We start from the raw sequence: 27,848 nt of genomic DNA on the forward strand, positions 1-27,848 counted from the left end.
TTGGTCATTCAGAGAGAATGGAGCACAAGATGACTTGGAGAGTATATAAATCTGCAGTGGATAGGAGGAGGAGAAGGGGTCATCCTAGGAAAGGATGGAGGGAGGGGGATAAAAGAGGTTGTGTGTCCAAGGGGCTTGGATATACAGCAGGCACGTGCGAGTGTGTTAGATAGTAGTGGAGACGAATGGTTTTTGGGACCTGACAAGCTGTTGCAGTGTGAGCAGGGTGAAATTTTGTGAAGGAATTCAAGGAAACCAGTCAACTGGACTTGAGTCCTGGAGGTTGGAAATACAATGCCTGCACTTTAAAGGAGTTTGGGATATTTGCTGTTTAGAGTGACATCTATCTAAACTGTCGTATCTGGGTACCTTTGCAAAGACAGTGATAGCGTGAATGCTAGTGAAAGTGTTTCTTTTCTTGGGTCACCCTGCCATGGTGGAAGACAGCCAGCATGTTGGAAAATAATAAAAAGAGGCATATAGATATACAATACAGTACAACATTCCCATGTGGTCTAGTGGTGACTCAGAATAACTTATTCTGAGCCAGTGGAGCTGTAAAGCTCCAGCAGTAACACTGTAGATGGTGTGGTAGACAGACAGGTAGATACTGAGGGATATATATAGATGGTGTGGGAGATGTAAATAGTTCAGCAGATGTAAATAGAGTGAATCTAGACAAATGGGTTTTAATGAATGTACTCTTGGAGTATAAGCAGGGTAACTTTTATGAAGGGATTTAGGGAAATCAGTTAGCTGGACTTGAGTTTTGGAGATGGGAAAGGCAGTTCCTGGGCTCTGAAAGAGGGGTCAAGATGTTGCACTCCAAGAGGTAATCTGACAGTGATGTCACGACACTTCTGCAGAGATGGTGACTGAATGAATTTTGGTGAATAAACTTCCTTGTTTGGGTCACCCTGCCTTGGCGGGAAATGGCCATTGCGTTAAAAAAATATTTGCACATGAATAAAAAGTGTACTATTTGAACATAATCCTAAATACACTAGCGCAATCTGTAATGAATGTGGGAACATGTATTCACCACAAGAACTGGCAATCTCAAAAAAGTCAGATAAATTTTAAAAAATAGAAAGTCAGAGCACAAGGAAGCTTTCTGTTTTAAGGAGCACAGCATCATAGATGAATGTTATACAGTATCACATTATGAATGTTATATATCAATGGTAGACAATACCAACATGATGATGAATTAAACACACGTGCAACATCTGGGTATCTTTGCTTGGCAGACGTTTCGCTATCCAGTGGCGTTATCAATACAATACATGGGAATAATCTGAAGACTGTAGAAATATACATATACAGACGACAGTAAAAGATGAAGTAATCAGTTTTTCAGTCAAGGAGCAGGTGATGAATACTGTAGTCAAGAAGAATCTGATTCTTCACATTTTTCAAGACTACAGTGCTCATCACTTGCTCCTAGGCTGAGGGACTGATTACCTCATCTTCTACTGTCTTCTGTACATATTTTCAGTCTTCAGATGATGTCCATGTAATATACTGTATCGATAAAGCCACTGGATGGCAAAACATCTACATAGAAAAGATATCCAAATGTTGCACATATAAATGTTAGATGACATCAAAGATGGATGTTAGATAGCATGACAGATTAATGTTAACTGGAATCATAAACCCTTGTTACACTTTTTTTTTTAAATACAACAGCCATCTCCCACCAAGGCAGAGTGACCCTGAAAAAGAAGAAACTTAAAGCTTTCTTCTTTTTACATTTAGTAATTTATACAGGAGTTATTAGCCACTTGTTGCACTGTACAGCCTCTCCTCACTTAGCGACGTACTCATTTACCAACGTCTCGGACTTACAACGGGCTCTCTGACCAGCATTTATACCCGAATAATGTATATTAGAGCTGATTTCCTCTATTCTGTTTTTTTTTCCAATATACAGTACACTACTGTAAAAACATTTAAAAATATACCAGAAATTTTATAAATGGTGTAAGGGTGACATTAAAACAATATCAAAGATGGTTAACACAAACCCACTACCATTATAATATGCTATTCACTTAGCGACAAATTCGTTTAACAATGTGATCTTAGGAACAGAACTCCGTCGTTAAGTGAGGAGAGGCTGCATATGCAAATAATTTACTCAATTCAATTTTCACACATCAACAGTTCTTGATATATAAATGTAACAAAATTTTTGAACCTTGCATAGGGCTTTAGAAAAAACTTTCTAAATGAATAAGTGGAATACTATAAATATAATGTAAGCAAAATATATGTCGACATTTCATATGAAAAAATACCCAAGAAACCCCACCTGGATTTTGGCCCAGTACCTGATAAGCATCAGGTATGGTCGAACCAAGGGGTGTGAGATTGAATACTGGTATATGAGCTGTGTGTTATATACAGGCATCCCATGGCGGAACGAGAGGTCAACCATCAGTCCTGTTTGGGTGTCTTGAAATTTCACAATTGGTACACGTGCTCTCGCAACAGCTTGAACCTGTAAAGATAATACTATATAGTAATACCATTTCTATCTCAAAACAACATTAATAGTACAGCAATCAGCCAAATACCTTATAAAATCCTTAAATAAAACTATCTGTAATTTTTTTTTAATGACTTGTAATGAAAATGTAAAATATAGACAACTGCTGGTACATTTTGTACATTGATAAAATTTGTTAGAAATTCGAAAACAAACATGAATATTCTACCTATACACGCAATGCTAATTTGTAACATACATCAACTATGATGCAAGTCAGTGCTGTTTAACTAACAAACTTCTTTCTTTTCATTCAATGCACTGGTCGTATCCCACCTAGTTGGGGTGGCCCAAAAAGAAAAACGAAGTTTCTCCTTCTACATTTAGTAATATGTATATACAGGAGAAGGGGTTACTAGCCCCTTGCTCCTGGCATTTTAGTTGCCTCTTACAACAAGCATGGCTTACAGAGGAAGAATTCTGTTCCACTTCCCCATGAAGATAAGTGGAAATAAATAAGAACAAGAACTAGTAAGAAAAATAGAAGAAAACCCGAAAGGATGTGTATATACAGCGGACCCCCGCCTTACGATGGCATTGTGTTAGGTTAAATCCGCCATACAATACATTTTAACGCAAAAATTTTGCCTCGCCTCACGCTAAAAAACTCGCCTCACGCGATTCATCCGGGACACGTCCCACATGTGGCCTCAGTGCCAGTGTTTACAAGCCAGCCAGTGCGGTCGCATCCACGCATACATTCGGTACATTTCACTTTATTCCAGTGTTTTTTGTGCTTGTAACTGCAAAATAAGTCACCATGGGCCCCAAGAAAGCTTCTAATGCCAACCCTTTGGTAAAAAGGGTGAGAATTAGTATGGAAATTAAGAAGGATTTTGAATGGTTTGGGGCTAACCCTGAAAAGCCTGCCGGTTGTGGAATACATTGTGCCTACTTCAAAGATTAAGGAAATGTGTACAAAGTGGGTTGCACTGCAAATCTTTATGGATGAAAAGCACCCTAGCACAGCCATTGCAAGCCGTGCTGGTGACTATTACAATGACAAGGTTGGCCCATTCTAGGCAAATCTTAAAGGAACGGGAGGTACAGAGCTCTATGGACAGATTTGTTGTGCGACAGAGGTCCAGTGACTCTCAAGCTAGTCCTAGTGGCATTAAAAGAAGGGAAGTAACCCCGGAAAACGACTTGATACCTCTTAATAAACTTGATACTTGATACCTCTTCCTCCTCCTCTGAAGCAAGTTCCTCAGCTGCATTCTGTTGCTGTTCAAGTTGAAGCTCTTGCAGCTCTTCAATGGTAAGCTCTTCCCTGTGGTCCTCCACCAACTCTTCCACATCCTTGTCACTCACCTCCAACCCCAGGGACTTCCCTAGTACCATCAAACCTTTCAAAATCCCTCTCTTGGACACAATCTGGCCACAATTTTCTCCATGCAGAGTTCAAAGTCACTCCCTCCCAAGCCTTACCTATAAGGCTTATGCAATGGAGGATAGTGAAGTGATTCCTCCAGAACTCTCTTGGGGTCAACTGAGTGTCCGAGGTCACTTCAAAGCACTTTTGAAACACTGCTTTTGTGTAGAGTTTTCTGAAGTTAGAAATGACCTGCTGGTCCATGGGCTGGAGAAGAGGAGTGATGTTAGTAGGCAAGAACTTCACTGTGATGAAACTAAAGTCCCTAAATACTTGGTCTTGCAAGTCTCGAGGATGTGCAGGAGCACTGTCCAGTACCAGGAGGCACTTGAGTGGCAATTTCTTTTCCAGGAGGTATTTTTTCACACTTGGGCCAAACACATCATTAACTCACTCTTTGAAAATTTGCCTTGTGACCCTTGAATTATGATTAGCTTTCCACATCACACACAATCTATTCTTCATGACATTGTTTTTCTTGAACACTCTGGGATTTTCTGAGTGATACACAAGTAAAGGCTTCACTTTGAAATCTCCACTGGCATTACCACACAACAAAAGAGTAAGCCTGTCTTTCACAGGCTTGTGCCCTGGCAGTGCCTTTTCCTCCTGGGTAATGTGGGTCTTGTTTGGCATTTTCTTCCAAAACAGGCCTGTTTCATCACAACTGAACACTTGTTGGGGTTCGAATCATTCAGCCTGTACATAGACCTGGAATTCGTGAACATAATTTTCAGCTGCACATTTGTCAGAACTTGCAGCCTCACCATGCCTTACAACACTGTGTATGCCACTACGCTTCTTAAATAGTATATCAAACCATCCTTAGCTGGCCCTAAATTCACAAACTGCAGCACTTGTTCCAGGCATTTTCTTTGCAAGATCCTCATGCAACCGCTTTGCCTTCTCACAAATGATTGACTCCACAACACTGTCTCCCACTAATTCTTTTTGCTTAATCCACAATAATAATAACTTTTCTATCTCTTCCATTATTGGTGGCCTTTGTTTAGTTAGAAAAGTTACTCCTTTTGCAACATTAGCATCTTTGATTTGTTCTTTCTTTGCCAGGATGGATGTAATTGTTGATTTATTCTTGCTGTACATCCTAGCAAGTTCCACCACCTTCATACATAAGAACATAAGATCATAAGAATGGAGGAACACTGCAGCAGGCCTGTTGGCCCATACTAGGTAAACTTTTCTATCACTTCACGCTTAAATTCCATGGCGTTTCTCACTTTCTTTGGAGCCATCTTTACTTATTTCACAGTTGCACGGAAAACCCACTAAAAACAATGGTAAACAAGTGAAATGTTTTAATGCATGAGCAGAAGCTTCCTCAGCCACCGAGAGACAAAGCCAAACTTAAGTGCAAGCTGCCCCAGCCGGTGGATGAACGCGTCCAAAACGGCTGATAACCGGGCACAGAAAAACCCGCTGATAAGCGAGTTGGCCGATAACCAAACCAGCCGATAACCAGGGGCCCACTGTATATGCATGTGCAGTGTGACCTAAGTGTAAGTAGAAGAAGCGAGACGTACCTATAATTTTGCATATTTATGAGACAGACAAAAGACACCAGCAATCCTACCATCATGTAAAACAATTACAGGCTTCTGTTTTACACTCACTTGGCAGGATGGTAGTAGAGAACAACCACCTCCCTGGGTGGTTGTTCTCTACTAACCTTTCATCATCATTCAACACTTTCACCTCACTCACACATAATCACTGTTTTTGCAGAAGTGCTCAGAACACAACGGTTTAGAAGCATATATGTATAAAGATACACAACATATCCCTCCAAACTGCTAATATCCCGAAACCCTTCCTTTAGAGTGCAGGCATTGTACTTCCCATTTCCAGAACTCAAGTCCGGCTATTTAAAAATAACGTTTCCCTGAATCCCTTCACTAAATATTACCCTGCTCACACTCCAACAGATCGTCAGGTCCCAAATACCATTTGTTTCCATTCACTCCTATCAAACACGCTCATGCACCCCTGCTGGAAGTCCAAGCCCCTCACCCACAAAACCTCCCTTACCCCTTCCTTCCAACCTTTCCGAGGATGACCCCTACCCCGCCTTCCTTCTCCTACAGATTTAAATGCTCTCCATGTCATTCTACTTTGATCCATTCTCTCTAAATGACCAAACCACCTCAACAACCCCTCTTCAGCCCTCTGACTAATACTTACATTAACTCCACACCTTCTCCTAATTTCCACACTCCGAATTTTCTGCATAATATTTACACCACACATTGCCCTTAGACAGGACATCTCCACTGCCTCCAACCGCCTCCTTGCTGCTGCATTCACAACCCAAGCTTCACACCCATATAAGAGTGTTGGTACTGCTATACTTTCATACATTCTCTTCTTTGCCTCCATAGATAACGTTTTTTTGTCTCCACATATACCTCAACGCACCACTCACCTTTCTTCCTTCGTCAATTCTATGATTAACCTCATCCTTCATAAATCCATCCACCGACACGTCAACTCCCAAGTATCTGAAAACATTCACTTCTTCCATACTCCTCCCCAATATGATATCCAATTTTTCTTTATCTAAATCATTTGATACCTCATCACCTTACTCTTTTCCATGTTCACTTTCAACTTTCTACCTTTACACACACTCCCAAACTCATCCACTAACCTTTGCAATTTTCCTTTAGAATCTCCCATAAGCACAGTATCATCAGTAAAAAGCAACTGTATCAATTCCCATTTTGTATTTTATTCCCCATAATTTAATCCCACCCCTCTCCCGAACACCCTAGCAATTACTTCTTTTACAACCCCATCTATAAATATATTAAACAACCATGGTGACATTACATATCCCTGTCTAAGACCTACTTTTACTGAAAAGTAGTCTCCCTAGCTTCTACACACCCTAATCTGAGCCTCACTATCTTCATAAAAACTCTTTACAACATTTAGTAACTTACCACCTATTCCATATACTTGCAACATCTGCCACATTGCTCCCATATCCACTCTATCATATGCCTTTTCTAAATCCATAAATGTAATAAAAGCTTCCCTACCTTTATCTAAATACTGTTCACATATATGCTTTAATGTAAACACTTGATCTACACATCCCCTACCCACTCTAAAACCTCCTTGCTCATCCACAATCCTACATTCTGGTATACTCAGTAAACTTATTCCTCTATAATTTTTACAATCTCTTTTGTCCCCATTCCCTTTATATAAAGGGACTATACAATGCTCTCCACCAATCCGTAGGTACCTTCCCTTCTTTCATACATTTATTAAACAAAAATACCAACCACTCCAACAGTATATCCCCCCTGCTTTTAACATTTCTGTCATGATCCCATCAGTTCCAGCTGCTTTACCCCCTTTCATTCTACGTAATGCCTAACACACCTCCCCCACACTCACACCCTGTTCTTCACTCCTAAAAGATGGTATACCTCCCTGGCCAGTGGATGAAATTACCGCTTCCCTTTCTTCGTCGATATTTAAAAGTTCCTCAAAATATTCTCGCCATCTACCCAAAACCTCCATCTCCCCATCTACTAACTCCCCAACTCTGTTTTTAACTGACAAATCCATTCATTCTCTAGGCTTTCTTAACTTGTTTGACTCACTCCAAAATTTTTTCTTATTTTCATTAAAATTTCTTGGCAGTGCCTCTCCTACTCTAACATCTGCTCTCCTTTTGCACTCTCTCACTGCTCTCTTTACCTTTCTTTTACTCTCCATATACTCTATTGTTCTTACAGTAATATATAGACTACAGAATTCAAATAATGGTCAAAATTTAGCATCTGCATTTTTTTTATATTGGAAAACACAATGAAGTATCAACGTGAAAAATAAGGTTTTCCTGTATATATTTACTGTATATAGGTAGTAGGTTGGTAGACAGCAACCGCCCAGGGAGGTACTACCGTCCTGCCAGGTGAGTGTAAAACTGAAGCCTGTAATTGTTTTACACGATGGTAGGATTGCTGGTGTCTTCTTTTTCTGTCTCATACACATGCAAGATTTCAGGTACGTCTTGCTACTTCTACTTACACTTAGGTCACACTACACATACATGTACAAGCATATATATACACACCCCTTTGGGTTTTCTTCTATTTTCTTTCTAGTTCTTGTTCTTGTTTATTTCCTCTTACCTCCATGGGGAAGTGGAACAGAATTCTTCCTCCGTAAGCCATGCGTGTTGTAAGAGGCTACTAAAATGCCGGGAGCAAGGGGCTAGTAACCCCTTCTGTATATATTACTAAATGTAAAAGGAGAAACTTTCGTTTTTCCTTTTGGGCCACCCTGCCTCTGTGGGATACAGCCAGTGTGTTGAAAGAAAGATTTACTGTATACAGTTTTGGAGTGCTAGATAGTTGGAAAACAGCAACCACCCATAGAGGTACTACCGTCCTGCCAAGCGAGTGTAAAATGAAAGCCTGTAATTGTTTTACATGACGGTAGGATTGCTGGTGTCTTTTCTGTCTCATAAACATGCAAGATTTCAGGTATGTCTTACTACTTCTACTTACACTTAAGTCACACTACACATGCATGCACAAGCACATATATACACAACCCCCTCTGGATTTCCTTCTATTTTCCTACTAGTTCTTATTCTTGTTTATTTCCTTTCATCTCCATGGGAAAGTGGAACAGAATTCTTCCTCCATAAGCCATGCATGTCATAAGAGGTGACTAAGCAAGGGGCTAGTAACCCCTTCTACTGTATACATTACTGAAGTTAAAGAACACAAGTGCAACTAATGTGACATTTATTGTGGCAACGTTTCGCTCTCCAGGAGCTTTATCAAGCCATTACAAACAATACATGGACACAGAGGGTATATAAAGACTCAGAGTGAGGTGTAATACTAGTGAGGTACCATTTCGATGTTCACTAGTGGTAGTAGTAGTAGTAGTAGTAGTGGTAGTGACAAAAGTAATACAATAGGGTAGAGCAATTAATTCGTACATGAGTAAAAGGATATAAAAGCTATTACTATAATATAAAAGCTATTACACTATACCCTGTGGAGGATGTGACAAGATTTACGTAGGTGAAACAGCCAGAAACCTCGACACCCGCCTCAATGAACACATTTACGCATGTAGGAACGCTAACTTGAACAACGCCTGTGTACAACACCGAAATTCCACCAATCATCTCATGAAATTCACAGACGCCCAATTAGTGATCAAAGAAACTAATTTCCACAGACGCAAGTGCCTCGAATCAGCACTGATCGCTGTTTTGAATACAATTAAACAAAACAACGGCAGCTTCACCATCTCCGAAGTCTTAGCAAGAATCCTCCTGAAAACAGTAAACCCTGCCATCACATAGTCTCTCCTGTTATACTACACAAAGCACATAGAGTGAACACTGAAACAAGCTGCCTCATTCCACTCTATATTTGTCCAACCTATTTTTATGTTACCCAAGTAATAGCTTTTATATCCTTTTACTCATGTACGAATTAATTGCTCTACCATATTGTATTACTTTTGTCACTACCACTACTACTACCACTAGTGAACATCGAAATGGTACCTCACTAGTATTACACCTCACTCTGAGCCTTTATATACCCTCTGTGTCCATGTATTGTTTGTAATGGCTTGATAAAGCTCCTGGAGAGCGAAACGTTGCCACAATAAATGTCACATTAGTTGCACTTGTGTCCTTTTACTTTACATATTGTCGGTAATTCTACCAACTTTATTACATTACTGAAGTTAAAAAGAAAAACTTTTTTATTTTTGGGCTGCCCTGCTTCGGTGGGATACGGCTGGTTTGTTAAAAGAGGATTAAGAACTTTTGAAATGGTTGATGCATTTGTTCAATAAATGAATGAAAGGGGAAAGGTGCCTTGGAACTGGCAGAGGGCATGCAGTTATAGGGCATGAAGTTATAAGGAAATATGCCTGTTGAGTAAACCAAATAAAGTGTATGATAAGAGTTATTATTGAAAGAATTAAGGGTACGACAGAGAGGATCACATCTGTGGAGACAATGAACATTTTCCAGGGAGGCAAAAAGAAGAATGTATCAATGTACAGTGGAACCTCAAAAATCGAACTGCTCCCAACACAACCAATTATGTAAGTGTATTTTTGTAAGTGCTTTTATAAGTGTATTTTTAAGGGTCTGAAATGGACTAATCTAATTTACATTATTCCTGATGGGAATAAATTCATTCGGTAAAGGCACTCGAACAGACTTCTGGACCAAAGAAAGTTCGATATTTGAGGTTCCACTGTATAGTGATACCAACACTCTTATATGGGTGTGAAGCATAAGTTTAAAATGCTGCAGCGAGGAAGAGGCTAAAGGCAATGCAGATGTTGTGTCTGAGGGCAATGTTAGTGTGAATATTATGCAGAGAATTTGTAATTTGGAGATTAGAAGGAGGTGTGTGGTAAAGTATTATGCAGAGAGCTGAGAAGGCGTTATTGAGGCTGTCTGGATATTTAGAGATAATGGAGCAAAATAGGGTGTATAAATCTGCAGTAAAGGTAAGGAGAAGTAGGGGTCATCCTAGGAAAGGTAGGAGGGAATGGGTAAAGAAGGTTTTTGTATATTAGGGGCTTGTATATCCAAGAAGTGTAAATGAGTATTAGAAAGAAATGAGTGGAGGCAAGTGTTTTTTATGATGTGCTGTTGAAGTGAAAGCAATGTAACATTTATGAAGGAATTCAGGGAACCTGGCTAACCAGACATGAGTGTGGGAGGTGGGAAGTACAGTGTCTGCACTCTAAAGGAGGAATGGGGATAGTGCAGTTTGGAGGAGTGGGGATAGTGCAGTTTGGAGGGGCATCTAAATTGCAATGTCAGAATGCCTCTGGCAAGACGGTGATGGAATGAATGATGGCATAAGTGTTTCTTTCTTTTCGGGTCACCCTACCTGGGTGGGACACAGCTGGCAAGCTAAAAAATGAACATTTTATGTACTGTATATTGTATTAAAACTTGTAGTTCCTTTAAAAACTAAGATATCCAGATGTAATGATATACATGTAGTTACAATATTGTGATGAACCTTAATAGTCTATCTCCATTTATAAGATGTACTTGATACCATTTCTGGAAGACTTTATTTAAAAAATATGAATTCCAATTAAAAGTATAGAGTATAAAGCTCTGCATATTGTAGCCAAGAGTTCATGGATTATGAAATACTAAAAATGTATTAAACAGTCTTTAACTAAGCTTAACAAACCTTTATGCCAACTCTTGAACGCTTAATTTCTCGTGCCAGATAAAACGTCACATCACTCGCCTTCTTTTCTGACTCGGCTGAAATTATAAGACAAATAAAATTAATATACAGTTAGCTCTCATATATCACGGGGATTACGTTCCAGAAATCAACTCTACATGAAATTTCATGATGCATATTGTGAAACAAATGAGAAAAAATAAGAGCTCATGACACCCAAAAAAAACAATAAATCATTAAAGATTTTTATATCCAATATTGTAAAGGTCATTGCTTACTAATCTTGAAAGATGTAGAGGGGGTTTCCTTGCATGGCCATCACCAATGCCTTTTACTACCTAATAGAATGTATGACCTATAATTTTTAATGCCTGGGGAAGGCTGTTGTTGACACTATGGTATAACCTTCACACTTCCTAACCACCAAAAGAATTCCAGTCAATACCACTCTTGCTTATACAATACATTTACAAATATCACTGACTATTACCTGCACTAGAGATAAAAGTCACCTTTGAGTTTATATAATCTGCCCAATACCTTTACAATCACCTAACTTTACCTTTAATATATCTTTGATTTGATTAGAGATTTTTTGTAATCCCACAGCCCAGCTCTGGGCCAGACTGTCTAGTGCTTGCCTGATCAACTTGGCTGTTGCTGGCAGCAGCCCACTGGTCCACATATCCATCACAGGTTGGATGGTTTGGCTAAACTTAGTCAAGTAGTGTTTCTGGTATCTTCTGGTAAAACGTTACAAAGTCTTAAAACCATAGACAGTGAAACACTGTTCTCCTATTGTACCCATCACTCCCCTGCCTTTCACTGGGTTTAATCTATATTTCAAGCTACTTCTGCTCCTGAAACCAACCAAAATAATCTCTATTTTAAGACTACTACTACTATTTTACCAAATGATACCAAGAAACAGTGGATAAAGCCATAAAACCATCTGAGAAGACACCTGAAAGTCACTTTTTTTAACCATTTGAGGGTCGGAAACCCCGATCTGAAACTTGCTCTCAAGGTAGGAAAATAAAAAAATATATATTATATTTTTTATGAAATGATAGAATCTTTTTCCAAAGATAATGAAACCAAAAGTACAAAATTTGTTGGAAAACTTACAAAATTATGCTCTCATGAAGGTAGCAGTCTCTGATATTTATGCATCAGCGATTTTGCTGACATTAAGCACTAATTTTGGCCAATTCCATTGCTCCAGTTGACCAAACTCATAGCTTTTTCATTAATAATCCTTCTATTCTAATGACTGAGTACAAGAAACTGCTAATTTACCTATTTCAACTACCCAATAAAGTCATCGGAAATTGGTAATTTGGACAATTTCACACAAAATTAAAAAACTGCCAATTTAAAAACAGGGTCCAAAATAAACAATGTAGACTTTCCTGGTACAGATCAGCCATCACTAATCTGGCAATCAGTAATACGGCACTAATTTCGGCTAGCATGCCACCACTAATCCAACAATCAGTTATCCGGTTCCATCAGTAATCTGGCACTAATTTCGGCTAGCATAATTTCAAATTTCATCGTTATACTGACTTGGAAATTGTGCAGATGGTTGTAAACCCATAGCAGCTAGCCAGTGGAGGAGAAAGCAGTGATGAAAATGAGGAAGATGTAGCAGAAAGAGTCTCTATTGATAGGTTAATTAAGTATATTTAACCTAACCACTCTGTAATCCGGCAAACTCACTATTCCAGCACACTACAGGTCTCAATGATGCTGGATTAGTGATGGCCAACCTGTAATAAAAAAGCATTTCTTCTGTTCATTAGCTACGTCCCCAAGCTTCTCTTATATTGCGCTTGCTTTCCATTTTGAATTTTTATTCACACAAAAAAAAAATAGAAAATTATTATGCAGACTACTGCATTTATTGTAATAATTGTATACATAATGTCAGCACATTTGTGAACATGTATTAGACTGACCAGTTGGACCGGTACTAGACAAGTGATGTCATTTGTGTACTCTGGAATATCGGTAAAAATTAAACATTTCCACAACTCTGAGGTCAGTTTCAGGCTACTTTCATTAATGAAACCAATCAAAATCATCTCTATTTTTGTAATATATTTACCATTCTATCAAATGAGACCAAGAAAATGAGACTACAGCCATATAAACCCTATGAAAATAGTCATATAAACCCTATGAAAATACACAACAAAGTTGCTGTTTTGACCAAAAACAGAGTCGCAGTTTTTTTTTACAATAATGCACTGCTTGCTGCAGGATTTTCTTTTTTATATGGTGCACACTTACCACACAGACCCATTCTCTCATATCTAGGTACAAATTTACCACTCACTGCTTATTTGAGAAAGCTGAGCTCATCACATAGAACAGGACCAAAAATAACAAAAAAGGCACAATACCGTGACTGGAACGATACACTTAGGGAGCACAAAAATAGTGTTAGGCTTGCCGACACTAACAATGCTCTTTTCTGTCACGTCAGAGATCATAGCCATCCTATTGACTGGTCTTCTGCTAAAACTGTCCTTCCCTACTTCCAACTCGAACAGTCACCGTCTAGTTGAATCCTCTCTAATACACAACTTTCCTTGTATGAACCTTAGCCCTGGCTTCGTCTCTGTAGATGCCTTCCTCTCCCACTACATTGTAAAATGCTCCAAACTTCATAACACCCGTGACTTAACCTGGCTCCTCATTTTTTCTTTTTCTTCTCCCTCTTCCCCTTTCCTCTTTCCTTTTCTCCTCTGGGTTGTCTTTCTCTCTTCTGTCTCGTGTTTCTGTTCCTTCTTCATTTATTTCACCACTTCCCCTTTCACGCACCTCTGTGCGCTTGCTCTCCCTCAGTGGGCACCTAGCTCTCTTGCAGTGCTCCCCTTCCTTTGTTTTTGACTGGCTCATCCTCCTTATTTCCCACTTCTACCACTACCACTACTACTACCTCTTCTACTACTACTACTACTACTACAATTACTGATGAAATTAAGACACAGGTGCGGCATCTGGTTGTCTTTGTTGTGGACGTTTCGCCATCCAGTGGCTGGCGGGATGGCGAAACGTCTACGATAGGGATGCCCGGGTGTTGCGCATGTGTCTTAATTTCATCTTGTCGGTATTATATACCATTCTTGTACTACTACTACCACCACCTCTTCCTGCCTATATATAGCCGTCCTGCTCCACTTCTGGTTAGTGTGACTTTGTCAATGGTCCAAGTCGGACCGAAACGTCGTCGTAAGCTTCTCTCTTTTATGTGCGGGTTATTTGTGTATGGAACAGGACCAACCTGGGTTTCAATACCAAAGTACAACGGGACCCACCCAAAAGGGTTAAACAATAAATAGGGTCAGAGTTTTCAAAATAAGTCACCCCTAAATAAAAACTATGAATCACAATATATCTGCATTACTACTCATTAGTAGCAACTCAGGAAAGTATTAATTAGCAACTCAAATTAATGAAAATTATTAATCATCATATATTTACATATAGGTAGTAGGTTGGTAGACAGCAACCGCCCAGGGAGGTACTACCGTCCTGCCAAGTGAGTGTAAAACGAAAGCCTGTAATTGTTTTACATGATGGTAGGATTGCTGGTGTCCTTTTTTTCTGTCTTATAAACATGCAAGATTTCAGGTATGTCTTGCTACTTCTACTTACACTTAGGTCACACTACACATGCATGTACAAGCATATATATGTATATATACACATCCCTCTGGGTTTTCTTCTATTTTCTTTCTAGTTCTTGTTGTTGTTTATTTCCTCTTATCTCCATGGGGAAGTGGAACAGAATTCTTCCTCCGTAAGCCATGCGTGTTGTAAGAGGCGACTAAAATGCCAGGAGCAAGGGGCTAGTAACCCCTTCTCCCGTATAAATTACTAAATTTAAAAAGAGAAACTTTTGTTTTTCTTTTTGGGCCACCCTGCCTTGGTGGGATACGGCCGGTTTGTTGAAAAAAAAAAAAAATATTTACAATGCTAGGTAGTAGGTTGGTAGACAGCAACCGCCCAGGGAGGTACTACCGTCCTGCCAAGTGAGTGTAAAATGAAAGCCTGTAATTGTTTTGCATGATGGTAGGATTGCTGGTGTCCATTTTTCTGTCTCACAAACACACAAGGTTTCAGGTACGTCTTGCTACTTCTACTTACACTTAGGTCACACTACACATACATGTACAAGCATATATATATACACACCCCTCTGGGTTTTCTTCTATTTTCTTACTAGTTCTTGTTCTTGTTTATTTCCTCTTATCTCCATTGGGAAGTGTGTCAGAATTCTTCCTCCGTAAGCCATGCGTGTTGTAAGATGCAACTAAAATGCCAGGAGCAAGGGGCTAGTAACCCCTTCTCCTGTATATATTACTAAATGTAAAAGGAGAAACTTTTGTTTTTCCTTTTGGGCCACCCTGCCTCGGTGGGATACGGCCGGTGTGTTAAAAAAAAACAAAAAATATTTGTGTTACTAATCATAAGTAGCAACTCAGAAAATTACTATATGGCAATGTTATATACTGGCATCTACTATTGTTGTCACAATTTTCTCACTGTATTTCACAGAGGAGTGCATCAGTGAGCACCGCTTGTCTGACAATATATTTACAGGTATAGCCTAACGTTAACACAGGGAAAAAGAGTGGAGCTGTTGCCAAACTACAATGAATGTTCTCAGAGAAAGGGATTAGCAAACCACAAATTATCAGTTGTCAGCATCACATTCTGGACAGGATTCTCCGTTGGGTAATGGACGAGAATTTTGGTGCTAAAACCAGTTCTCCAAACATCGAGTATCCAATTGTATCCCAACTGATGAAGAATTATGAAGAACTAAAGGCACAGTTTGTTAATGGAACAGAAGAGATCCTCCATAAATCAGGATGGAGGGATGATATGAAGTTTTTGTACCATCTAACACGAGTGTTTATATTCTTTGAAAAAGGGCACTTTCCTTTGATTAAGTTTCAGATATGCATTTTCTCATAAATAGGCCAAAACTTACTGTTCATAGCTTAGAGTTAACTGAACTTATGACATAGAATTACATACATGAGGGACACTGGCCTTAATGATGTAGTTCTACCTGATGGCCACTGAAAGGGTTAAAGTGCTGACAATGTCAGGATTTAAAAAAAAAAAAAATTCTTCACCATGGCAGAGAATTTTTCTGAATGTAATGAAACACTGATTAAAATCTTACTAAATTACACTGGAATAAAGTTGGCAGTCTGAGCGCAATTTACACAACGGCAATTTTACTCATTTTGAGTCCTACTTAAGTTAATTTCAAGGATGAATTCAACCATATTCTTAGCTATTTTACTAGTATGTCTTATATTCTATCAAATGAGCACAAGAAACTGCTCGTTCAACTATCAGAACCACTTCATAAGGTGCACAAAATTCGGAAATTTGGCCAATTTTACACAAAATTAAAAAAAAAAAAAACATTTTTTTTAACACATTGGCCATTTCCCACCGAGGCAGGGTGACCCAAAAAGAAAGAAAAAACTTTCATCATTATTCAACACATTCACCATAAATCATACATAATCACTGTCTTTGCAGAGGATATACGTACTGCCAATATCCTAAACCCCTCCTTTAAAGTGCATGCATTGTACTTCCCATTTCCAGGACTCAAGTCCGACTAACTGGTTTCCCTGAATCCCTTTAGAAAATATTACCCTACTCACACTTCAACAGCTCGTCAGATCCCAAAAACCATTCGTCTCAATTCACTCCTATCTAACACACACACACGCTTGCTGGAAGTCCAAACCCCTCTCCCACAAAACCTCCTTTACCCCATCCCTCCAAGCTTTTCGAGGATGACCCCTACCTTGCCTTCCTTTCCCTACAGATTTATACACTCTCCAAGTCATTCTACTTTGTTCCATTCTCTCTAAATGACCAAATCACCTCAACAACCCCTCTTCAGCCCTCTGACTAATACATGCATGTACTTTTATTAACTCCATACCTCCTCTTAACTTCCACACAACAAATTCTCATAATATTTACACCACACATTGTCTTTAGAAATGACATCTTCACTGCCTCCAGCCTCCTCCTTGCTGCAGCATTCACAACCCAAGCTTCACACCCATATAAGAGTGTTGGTACCACTATACTTTCATACATTCTCTTCTTTGCCTCCATGGATAACATTTTTTGTCTCCATAGATACCTCAATGCACCACTCCCCTTTTTTCCTTCATCAGCTCTATGGTTAACCTCATCCTTCATAAACCCATCTGCTGACAAGTCAACTCCCAAATACCTGAGAATATTTACTTCTTCCATACTCCCTCCATCCAATGTGATATCCAAATTTTCTTTATCTAAATCGTCTGATACCCTCATCACCTTACTCTTATCTATGTTCACTTTCAATTTTCTACCTTTACACACCCCCGTAAACTCGTCCACTAACCTTTGCAACTTTTCTTTAGAATTCCCAAAAGCACAGTATCATCAGCAAAGAGTAACTGTCAACTCCATTTACTTCTTTTACAACCCCATCTATAAGTATGTTAAACAACCACGATGACATTACACATCCCAAAATAAACATTGTATGCATTCCAGCAACTAAGGTAACCTATTCTCTGCTCATTAATCATATCCCCAGGCCTCTCTTATATTACATATTCCCTCCCTTTTTAATACATCACATAAAAAAATAGATTTACCCAATTTCTCATATAAAATATAACCAGGAATGATTGGTCATGGTTTAGGGAGTCCCAATAATTGAAGTAAACTTAGTAAAAATTCATAAAATAAACTGAGGCAGGTAGGGCCCCTTACCCTTCCTTGGGAAAATTATCAAAAAACAAATACTTTCACTAGTTTGAGCCCTATTTCATGATACTTTCAGTCCTGAAATTGATCAAAATCACATCTGTTTCAGTAGTATTTTTCCATTCTATCAACTGATTTTAAGAAACAACCAATGAAACCAAAAAAGCCATCCTAGACAACACCTCAAATTTGATTTTCCCATCATGGGGCAAAAATACTGTACACACACTTGAGTCAAGGCCAAATTTTACCACTCACAGAATATTCGCTGTGCTTAAAATGTGGATCTATGAAAGTGACACTGGTGTCAATAACAGAGATCTATGTAAGAGACAACAAAAAGGTTAATGGACTCTTTTATTTCGCTGATTTTGCTACTACTCTGAAGCCAGTCACAATGCAGGATCTGTATTCTGTAGGGTAAAGCCAACAAAGGAACTCTTCATCAATAACAAATGAGAGCACCCTACTTTGTTTCCAAGGAAAGTGAGGTACTGAGATGTGAAGCACTAGTTCTAGACTTGAGAGAAGGTGCTTCCCAATTGTTCACAATCACTCCTAAGTAGAAATGATGACCGTTTGGGCTCAATTTAAAAAATTTACAAAAATAAATCACACAAATTATGGCATAAAAGTTGTATGAGTAAATAAGGCCTTAGAATTGGTCAATCTATAACACAGTGGAAGCACATCCAAATCCCTACATTGTTTCAGTGCTGGAGAGCTATGGTTAGCCTCTTGGGTTTCTTGGGTTACTAAACCTTTGAGTTTCTTGGCTTATTGAACTCTTGGATTTCTTTGGTTATCAAACCTTTGGAATAATAACCCAAAAGTCCTCTCCAAAAACACAATAACTTTATCGATGGTGAGAGGACAATTAGCAAGTTTACCTGGAGTTTACCTGGAGAGAGTTCCGGGGGTCAATGCCCCCGTGGCCCGGTCTGTGACCAAGCCTCCTGGTGGATCAGAGCCTGATCAACTACGATGTTGCTGCTGGCTGCACGCAAACCAACGTACGAGCCACAGCCCGGCTGGTCAGGAACCGACTTTAGGTGCTTGTCCAGTGCCAGCTTGAAGACTGCCAGGGGTCTGTTTGTAATCCCCCTTATGTATGCTGGGAGGCAGTTGAACAGTCTCGGGCCCCTGACACTTATTGTATGGTCTCTTAATGTGCTAGTGACACCCCTGCTTTTCATTGCGGGGATGTTGCATCGTCTGCCAAGTCTTTTGCTTTCGTAGTGAGTGATTTTCGTGTGCAAGTTCGGTACTAGTCCCTCTAGGATTTTCCAGGTGTATATAATCATGTATCTCTCCCGCCTGCGTTCCAGGGAATACAGGTTCAGGAACCTCAAGCGCTTCCAGTAATTGAGGTGTTTTATCTCCGTTATGCGCGCCGTGAAGGTTCTCTGTACATTTTCTAGGTCAGCAATTTCACCTGCCTTGAAAGGTGCTGTTAGTGTGCAGCAATATTCCAGCCTAGATAGAACAAGTGACCTGAAGAGTGTCATCATGGGCTTGGCCTCCCTAGTTTTGAAGGTTCTCATTATCCATCCTGTCATTTTTCTAGCAGATGCGATTGATACAATGTTATGGTCCTTGAAGGTGAGATCCTCCGACATGATCACTCCCAGGTCTTTGACGTTGGTGTTTTGTTCTATTTTGTGGCCAGAATTTGTTTTGTACTCTGATGAAGATTTAATTTCCTCGTGTTTACCATATCCGAGTAATTGAAATTTCTCATCCTTGAACTTCATATTGTTTTCTGTAGCCCACTGAAAGATTCGGTTGATGTCCGCCTGGAGCCTTGCAGTGTCTGCAATGGAAGACACTGTCATGCAGATTCGGGTGTCATCTGCAAAGGAAGACACGGTGCTGTGGCTGACATCCTTGTCTATGTCGGATATGAGGATGAGGAACAAGATGGGAGCGAGTACTGTGCCTTGTGGAACAGAGCTTTTCACCGTAGCTGCCTCGGACTTTACTCTGTGTTCTGTTAGTGAGAAAATTATAGATCCATCGACTGACTTTTCCTGTTATCCCTTTAGCACGCATTTTGTGTGCTATTACGCCATGGTCACACTTGTCGAAGGCTTTTGCAAAGTCTGTATATATTACATCTGCATTCTTTTTATCTTCTAGTGCATTTAGGACCTTGTCGTAGTGATCCAATAGTTGAGACAGACAGGAGCGACCTGTTCTAAACCCATGTTGCCCTGGGTTGTGTAACTGATGGGTTTCTAGATGGGTGGTGATCTTGCTTCTTAGGACCCTTTCAAAGATTTTTATGATATGGGATGTTAGTGCTATCGGTCTGTAGTTCTTTGCTGTTGCTTTACTGTCCCCTTTGTGGAGTGGGGCTATGTCTGTTGTTTTTAGTAACTGTGGGACGACCCCCGTGTCCATGCTCCCTCTCCATAGAATGGAAAAGGCTCGTGATAGGGGCTTCTTGCAGTTCTTGATGAACACGGAGTTCCATGAGTCTGGCCCTGGGGCAGAGTGCATCGGCATGTCATTTATCGCCTGTTCGAAGTCATTTGGCGTCAGGATAACATCGGATAGGCTTGTGTTAACCAAATTTTGTGGCTCTCTCATAAAAAATTCATTTTGATCTTCGACTCTCAGTCTGGTTAGCGGCTTGCTAAAAACTGAGTCATATTGGGACTTGAGTAGCTCACTCATTTTCTTGCTGTCATCTGTGTAGGACCCATCTTGTTTAAGTAGGGGCCCAATACTGGATGTTGTTCTCGACTTTGATTTGGCATAGGAGAAGAAATACTTTGGGTTTCTTTCGATTTCATTTATGGCTTTTAGTTCTTCCCGCGATTCCTGACTCCTATAAGATTCCTTTAGCTTGAGTTCGATGCTTGCTATTTCTCTGACCAGTGTCTCCCTACACATTTCAGATATATTGACCTCTTTTAGCCGCTCTGTTATTCTTTTCCGTCGCCTGTAAAGGGAGCACCTGTCTCTTTCTATTTTACATCTACTCCTCCTTTTTCTTAGAGGAATAAGCCTTGTGCATACATCGAGTGCTACCAAGTTAATCTGTTCTAGGCATACGTTGGGGTCTGTGTTGCTTAGTATATCTTCCCAGCTTATATCGGTTAGGACTTGGTTTACTTGGTCCCACTTTATGTTTTTGTTATTGAAGTTGAATTTGGTGAATGCTCCCTCGTGACTAGTCTCATTATGTTGGTCTGGGGCTCCACGCATACATGTCTGAACCTCAATTATGTTGTGATCTGAGTATATTGTTTTTGATATGGTGACATTTCTTATCAGATCATCATTGTTAGTGAAGATGAGGTCTAGTGTATTCTCCAGTCTAGTAGGCTCTATTATTTGCTGGTTTAAATTGAATTTTGTGCAGAGATTTAAAAGCTCGTGTGAGTGTGAATTTTCATCAGAGCTGCCTCCTGGTGTTATTACTGCAACAATATTATTTGCTATATTCCTCCATTTTAGGTGCCTTAAGTTGAAATCCCCCAGGAGCAAGATGTTGGGTGCAGGAGCTGGAAGATTTTCCAGACAGTGGTCAATTTTTAACAGCTGTTCCTGGAATTGCTGGGATGTTGCATCTGGAGGCTTGTAGACTACCACAATGACTAGGTTTTGGTTCTCGACCTTTACTGCTAAAACTTCCACTACATCATTTGAGGCATTAAGCAGTTCTGTGCACACAAGTGACTCTGCAATGTACAGGCCAACACCCCCCCCCCCCTTTTGCCTGTTCACTCTGTCACATCTGTATAGGTTGTAACCTGGGATCCATATTTCATTGTCTAAGTGATCCTTTATGTGGGTCTCTGTGAAAGCCGCGAACATTGCCTTTGCCTCTGCAAGCAGTCCACGGATGAAAGGTATTTTGTTGTTTGTTGCTGGCTTTAGACCCTGTATATTTGCAAAGAAGAATGTCATCGGACTGGTGGTATTGTTGGTACTGGGGGGGGATTTTTTTTCCGGCATTAGTATCTGTATCTGTTGGTTTGGAGTGGAGGCCATCGACTGTGGTTCCACTCCAGGAATGACTGGATTTGTTGTACGATTTCTGCCATTTCCTGCCAGTTTTTTTCCTTCCTGGCACTAAAAAACCTCTCCCTCTTGAGTGGCTGTGGCTACCCAGGTTTTCCCATGGCCTGGATGTTTTGTATCTTTTTGTACCCTTTAGATGGTGTGCCTGGCAATTTAAGTTATAGCACAGTCTTTCCTGTACTGAAGAGGTACACATTTCAGGGTGAAAAAGCTTACAGGAAGGGAGTTTGCATTTTCCTGTTGTCATATGGGCATGGCATTTTCTAGGGTGGTCATAGTTGCACGTCCCGTCTGTTTTTCCAGATTTCCCATGTCTGCAGATACCAAGTGCATAGTATGTGCACAGGCTTGGTTTCCGTTTGCCTTGGGTTTCTGTGACTGTATTCCCTGTTGGTGCATGTTTCCCTGTCTTATTCCTATCCTCCCTAGCACCAACAATGGAGCTCCCACCAGTTGTTTTTGGTAATATATCCTCACTATAGCTAGTGGAGTCCTCTTGTTTGCTATTTCCTGTGGTATTTCTAGTTTGCAATATTGGTTTTATCTTATCTTTGACTACACTTGTTTCCCCACTACGGCTCCTGTCCCCTATGAGGTCATTTATATGTATTCCTTCCTGCGTATAATTCCCGACTACCTGGACAAAATCTCTAGCTTCACCATTAGTGTCTCCCAGGACAGCACCTCCAGCTTCACCATTACTGTCTCCCAGGACAGCACTATCAGCAGCACTATCAGCACTATCAGAAACTCAAGGCCAGTTTAACCTAGCTATGTTGGTTAGGGACACTTAGTAAGTGCAAATAGTCAAAGCCAGCTTAATCTAGCTATGTAGGTGAGGGATACTTGGTAAGTGCAAAAAAGTAAAGGACAGCTTAACCTAGCTAAGTAGGTGAGGGAGGAACACTTGGTAACTGCAGAAAGTCAAGGACAGCTTAATTAACCTAGCAAATAAGTCAATAGGAAGGTAAATTTTTAAGTCCACACCTAAATAAATATGAATATGAATCCTGAATAGGTATAATTTTTGTTACCACAGATATAAAAGCCAATGCCTATTTGATTTTTGTTTTAAATGAAGTAGTGCACTTGCCTTTAGAGTAACATGATGCCCAGGGATTTATCCCAATGTCAACATACAAATCAACATCACATCCCTTGAAACCCAGATTGTTCGCTGAAGATCCGAAGATAAATCCAAACACACGAGAAAAATGGTGCATTAAGAACTGCACAATTCTACTCCTGTTGGCAAAAATAAAGGAAAAATTATTAGTTTAATGGCACTCACCTTAGGGACAGAGCATATTAATCATAAAATAGCAATTAATAAAATCTTAAAACTTTTAACATTATCTGACTCACCAAATAAAATACAGCAAACCTTCTTATCAAGTAATATCACAGTGCAATTCTGAGTAAATGCAATTGATAAAGTGTATAAAATCTGGGTAATGCCCTTAACAGATTTCCACGATTTGCTTTCTGAGCCACTAGAGGGGCTTCATCCCCCCCTTTCCAGCCCCCAGTAAACCACTAGTCTTGCTAAACAAGCACAAGTCGTATCCACTTTAGGAGGCATGGTCTGTGACCGGTACACAGGGGCATTGACCCCTGGAAGTGTCATACAGAAAACCTTCAGATATATAGCATTTTCCTTACATAAATAATATTAGCAAAAATATATATAACTTATGAACACTTAATTTATATACAACACTTGTATGAAAAGTCTGAAGATAATATTCGATGCACTAAGATCAAGAATGCACATGAGTTCAGTAGGAGAAAATTACATACATCTTTTATTATGATAATTAGTGTAATTACACATTTCTGTGCCTTTAACAATGATATATCTGCTCTAGCTGTACTTCTACAATTGTTGAATATATCGGTGATTGATAATATGGAGTGAATAAGTGAGATGTATGGGCAAGTTTTCTGCCAGTTAGCCAGACTTGAGTCCTAGAGGTGGGAAGTACAATTCCTGCACTTTAAAGGAGAGGATTGGGATATTTGCTGTTTGGAGTGACATCTGAACTGTCACAACTGTGCACATCTGTAAAGACAGTGATTATATGTGAATGATGGTGAAAGTGTTGAATGATGGTGAGAGTCTTTCTTTTTTGGGCCACCCTGCCTCAGTAGGAGACAATCAGCATGCTAAAAAAAAAAAAAAGATAGGTAGTCATATTTTAAAGACATCAGTAAGATTTTGCAAGTGGTGGAGACATTATTTCCCCAAGTCTAAATTCAATTTGGCCAAAGAATAGTGATAGTTTCTCTTCCACTAAACATGACATAATCACCCCCTCATGCATAAATCATCCAAAATTCAAGTCATACAGACAATTTAGATATGTATAGAAGAATTATATAAGTCTGCCTTCTCACAATACTGCTGGGAGCCAAGGTCTTCTTTGGTACATGTTCATTTGATATAGGCATGATGAGTTCCTAAATGTTGTGGAAACATAACTAATAAACAGAGGAAATGTTATTTTAGTGCCAAGAATGCCTGCATTATTTATTCTGGACCCTATTTTGAAACCAGAATATTTTGAACTTTGTGTGAATTTGGTTAAAATGCCAATTTCTGATCACTTTACTGGGTAGTTGAAGCAGTTGACTGGGAGATTTTTTATGCTTAGTCAATAAAATGGAAGCAATACTAGCAAAATAGATAAGAATTTGGTCAATTGGAATAATGTAACTGGCCAAAAATGGGAGTCAAAGTGGGTAAAATTGCCGACGCAGCAAAATTCGCGAGTGTAATTTCATCAATTTTCCATCAAATTTTGTACTTTTTGTTTTATTACCTTCGGAAAAAGATTCTCTACCATTTCATGAGGAAAAAAAATAACAATTTTATTTTTTTTAAATTCTTGGACCCTGTGGGCAAGTTTCAGATTGGGGGTCTGGACCCTGAAAGAGTTAACGAGCACCTCCTTTATCAAGAGTGTTGGAACAAAATGAATGAGACTTGGCTGACAAAATTATATTTCTTTTTAATCATCAGAAGCTTAAACTATAGGTAGTAGGTTGGTAGACAGCAACCACCCAGGGAGGTACTACCGTCCTGCCAAGTGAGTGTAAAACGAAAGCCTGTAATTGTTTTACATGATGGTAGGATTGCTGGTGTCTTTTGTCTGTCTCATAAATATGCAAGATTACAGGTACGTCTTGCTACTTCTACTTACACTTAGGTCACACTACACATACATGTACACGTTTATTTATACACACTCATCTGAGTTTTCTTTGATTTTATCTTAATAGTTCTTGGTCTTATTACTTTTCCTTTTATATCCATGGGGAAGTGGAATAAGAATCTTTCCTCCGTAAGCCATGCGTGTTGTAAAAGTCAACTAAAATGCCGGGAACAATGGGCTAGTAACCCCTTTTCCTGTAAAGATTACTAAAAAGAATAAGAAGAAGAAAATTGTCAAAGTGGGAAGTCTGAATGTGCGTGGATGTTGTGCAAATGATAAGAAAGAGATGATTGTGGATGTTATGAATGAGAAGAAACTGGATGTCCTGGCTTTAAGTGAAACAAAGCTGAAGGGGGTGGGAGAGTTTCAATGGAGAGGAATAAATGGGATTAGGTCAGGGGTTTCAAATAGAGTTAGAGCTAAAGAAGGAGTAGCAATAATGTTGAAGGATAAGCTATGGCAGGAAAAGAGGGACTACAAATGTATAAATTCAAGGATTATGTGGAGTAAAATAAAGATTGGATGTGAAAAGTGGGTTATAGTAAGCGTGTATGCACCTGGAGAAGAGAGAAGTGTAGAGGAGAGAGAGAGATTCTGGGAAATGTTGAGTGAATGCGTGGGGAGTTTTGAATCAAGTGTGAGAGTAATGGTGGTTGGGGATTTCAATGCTAAAGTGGGTAAAAATGTTATGGAGGGAGTAGTAGGTAATTTTGGGGTGCCAGGGGTAAATGTAAATGGGGAGCCTTTAATTGAGCTATGTGTAGAAAGAAATTTGGTAATAAGTAATACATATTTTATGAAAAAGAGGATAAATAAATATACAAGGTATGATGTAGCACGTAATGAAAGTAGTTTGTTAGATTATGTATTGGTGGATAAAAGGTTGATGGGTAGGCTCCAGGATGTACATGTTTATAGAGGGGCAACTGATATATCGGATCATTATTTAGTTGTAGCTACAGTTAGAGTAAGAGGTAGATGGGAAAAGAGGAAGGTGGCAACAACAAGTAAGAGGGAGGTGAAAGTGTATAAACTAAGGGAGGAGGAAGTTCGGGCGAGATATAAGCGACTATTGGCAGAAAGGTGGGCTAGTGCAAAGATGAGTAGTGGGGGGGTTGAAGAGGGTTGGAATAGTTTTAAAAATGCAGTATTAGAATGTGGGGCAGAAGTTTGTGGTTATAGGAGGGTGGGGGCAGGAGGAAAGAGGAGTGATTGGTGGAATGATGAAGTAAAGGGTGTGATAAAAGAGAAAAAGGTAGCTTACGAGAGGTTTTTACAAAGCAGAAGTGTTATAAGAAGAGCAGAGTATATGGAGAGTAAAAGAAAGGTGAAGAGAGTGGTGAGAGAGTGCAAAAGGAGAGCAGATGAAAGAGTGGGAGAGGCACTGTCAAGAAATTTTAATGAAAATAAGAAAAAATTTTGGAGTGAGTTAAACAAGTTAAGAAAGCCTAGGGAAAGTATGGATTTGTCAGTTAAAAACAGAGTAGGGGAGTTAGTAGATGGGGAGAGGGAGGTATTAGGTAGATGGCGAGAATATTTTGAGGAACTTTTAAATGTTAAGGAAGAAAGGGAGGCGGTAATTTCATGCACTGGCCAGGGAGGTATACCATCTTTTAGGAGTGAAGAAGAGCAGACTGTAAGTGTGGTGGAGGTACGTGAGGCATTACGTAGAATGAAAGGGGGTAAAGCAGCTGGAACTGATGGGATCATGACAGAAATGTTAAAAGCAGGGGGGGATATAGTGTTGGAGTGGTTGGTACTTTTGTTTAACAAATGTATGAAAGAGGGGAAGGTACCTAGGGATTGGCGGAGAGCATGTATAGTCCCTTTATATAAAGGGAAAGGGGACAAAAGAGATTGTAAAAATTATAGAGGAATAAGTTTACTGAGTATACCAGGAAAAGTATACGGTAGGGTTATAATTGAAAGAATTAGAGGTAAGACAGAATGTAGAATTGCGGACGAACAAGGAGGTTTCAGAGTGGGTAGGGGATGTGTAGATCAAGTGTTTACATTGAAGCATATATGTGAACAGTATTTAGATAAAGGTAGGGAAGTTTTTATTGCATTTATGGATTTAGAAAAGGCATATGATAGAGTGGATAGAGGAGCAATGTGGCAGATGTTGCAAGTTTATGGAATAGGTGGTAAGTTACTAAATGCTGTAAAGAGCTTTTATGAGGATAGTGAGGCCCAGGTTAGGGTGTGTAGAAGAGAGGGAGAATACTTCCCGGTAAAAGTAGGTCTTAGACAGGGATGTGTAATGTCACCATGGTTGTTTAATATATTTATAGATGGGGTTGTAAAAGAAGTAAATGCTAGGGTGTTCGGGAGAGGGGTGGGATTAAATTATGGGGAATCAAATTCAAAATGGGAATTGACACAGTTACTTTTTGCTGATGATACTGTGCTTATGGGAGATTCTAAAGAAAAATTGCAAAGGTTAGTGGATGAGTTTGAGAATGTGTGTAAAGGTAGAAAGTTGAAAGTGAACATAGAAAAGAGTAAGGTGATGAGGGTATCAAATGATTTAGATAAAGAAAAATTGGATATCAAATTGGGGAGGAGGAGTATGGAAGAAGTGAATGTTTTCAGATACTTGGGAGTTGACGTGTCAGCGGATG

General features: G+C 39.5%; 1 protein-coding gene across 1 annotated transcript in view; it reads right to left on the reverse strand.

Annotated features, from left to right (window-relative positions):
* LOC128695095 (speckle targeted PIP5K1A-regulated poly(A) polymerase-like) overlaps positions 1-27,848 on the reverse strand; it is a 121,488-nt gene that overhangs the window by 14,441 nt on the left and 79,199 nt on the right. Inside the window, exons 5-7 of the mRNA XM_070091432.1 lie at positions 23,103-23,254; positions 11,165-11,241; positions 2,318-2,506 (exon numbers count right to left, since the gene is read on the reverse strand). Coding sequence (XP_069947533.1) covers positions 2,318-2,506; positions 11,165-11,241; positions 23,103-23,254 — 418 coding nt within the window. The remainder of the gene's footprint in view (positions 1-2,317; positions 2,507-11,164; positions 11,242-23,102; positions 23,255-27,848) is intronic.

The sequence above is a fragment of the Cherax quadricarinatus genome, chromosome 35 (assembly GCF_038502225.1).
Source record: "Cherax quadricarinatus isolate ZL_2023a chromosome 35, ASM3850222v1, whole genome shotgun sequence".
In the NCBI taxonomy this organism is placed as follows: Eukaryota; Metazoa; Arthropoda; class Malacostraca; order Decapoda; family Parastacidae; genus Cherax; species Cherax quadricarinatus.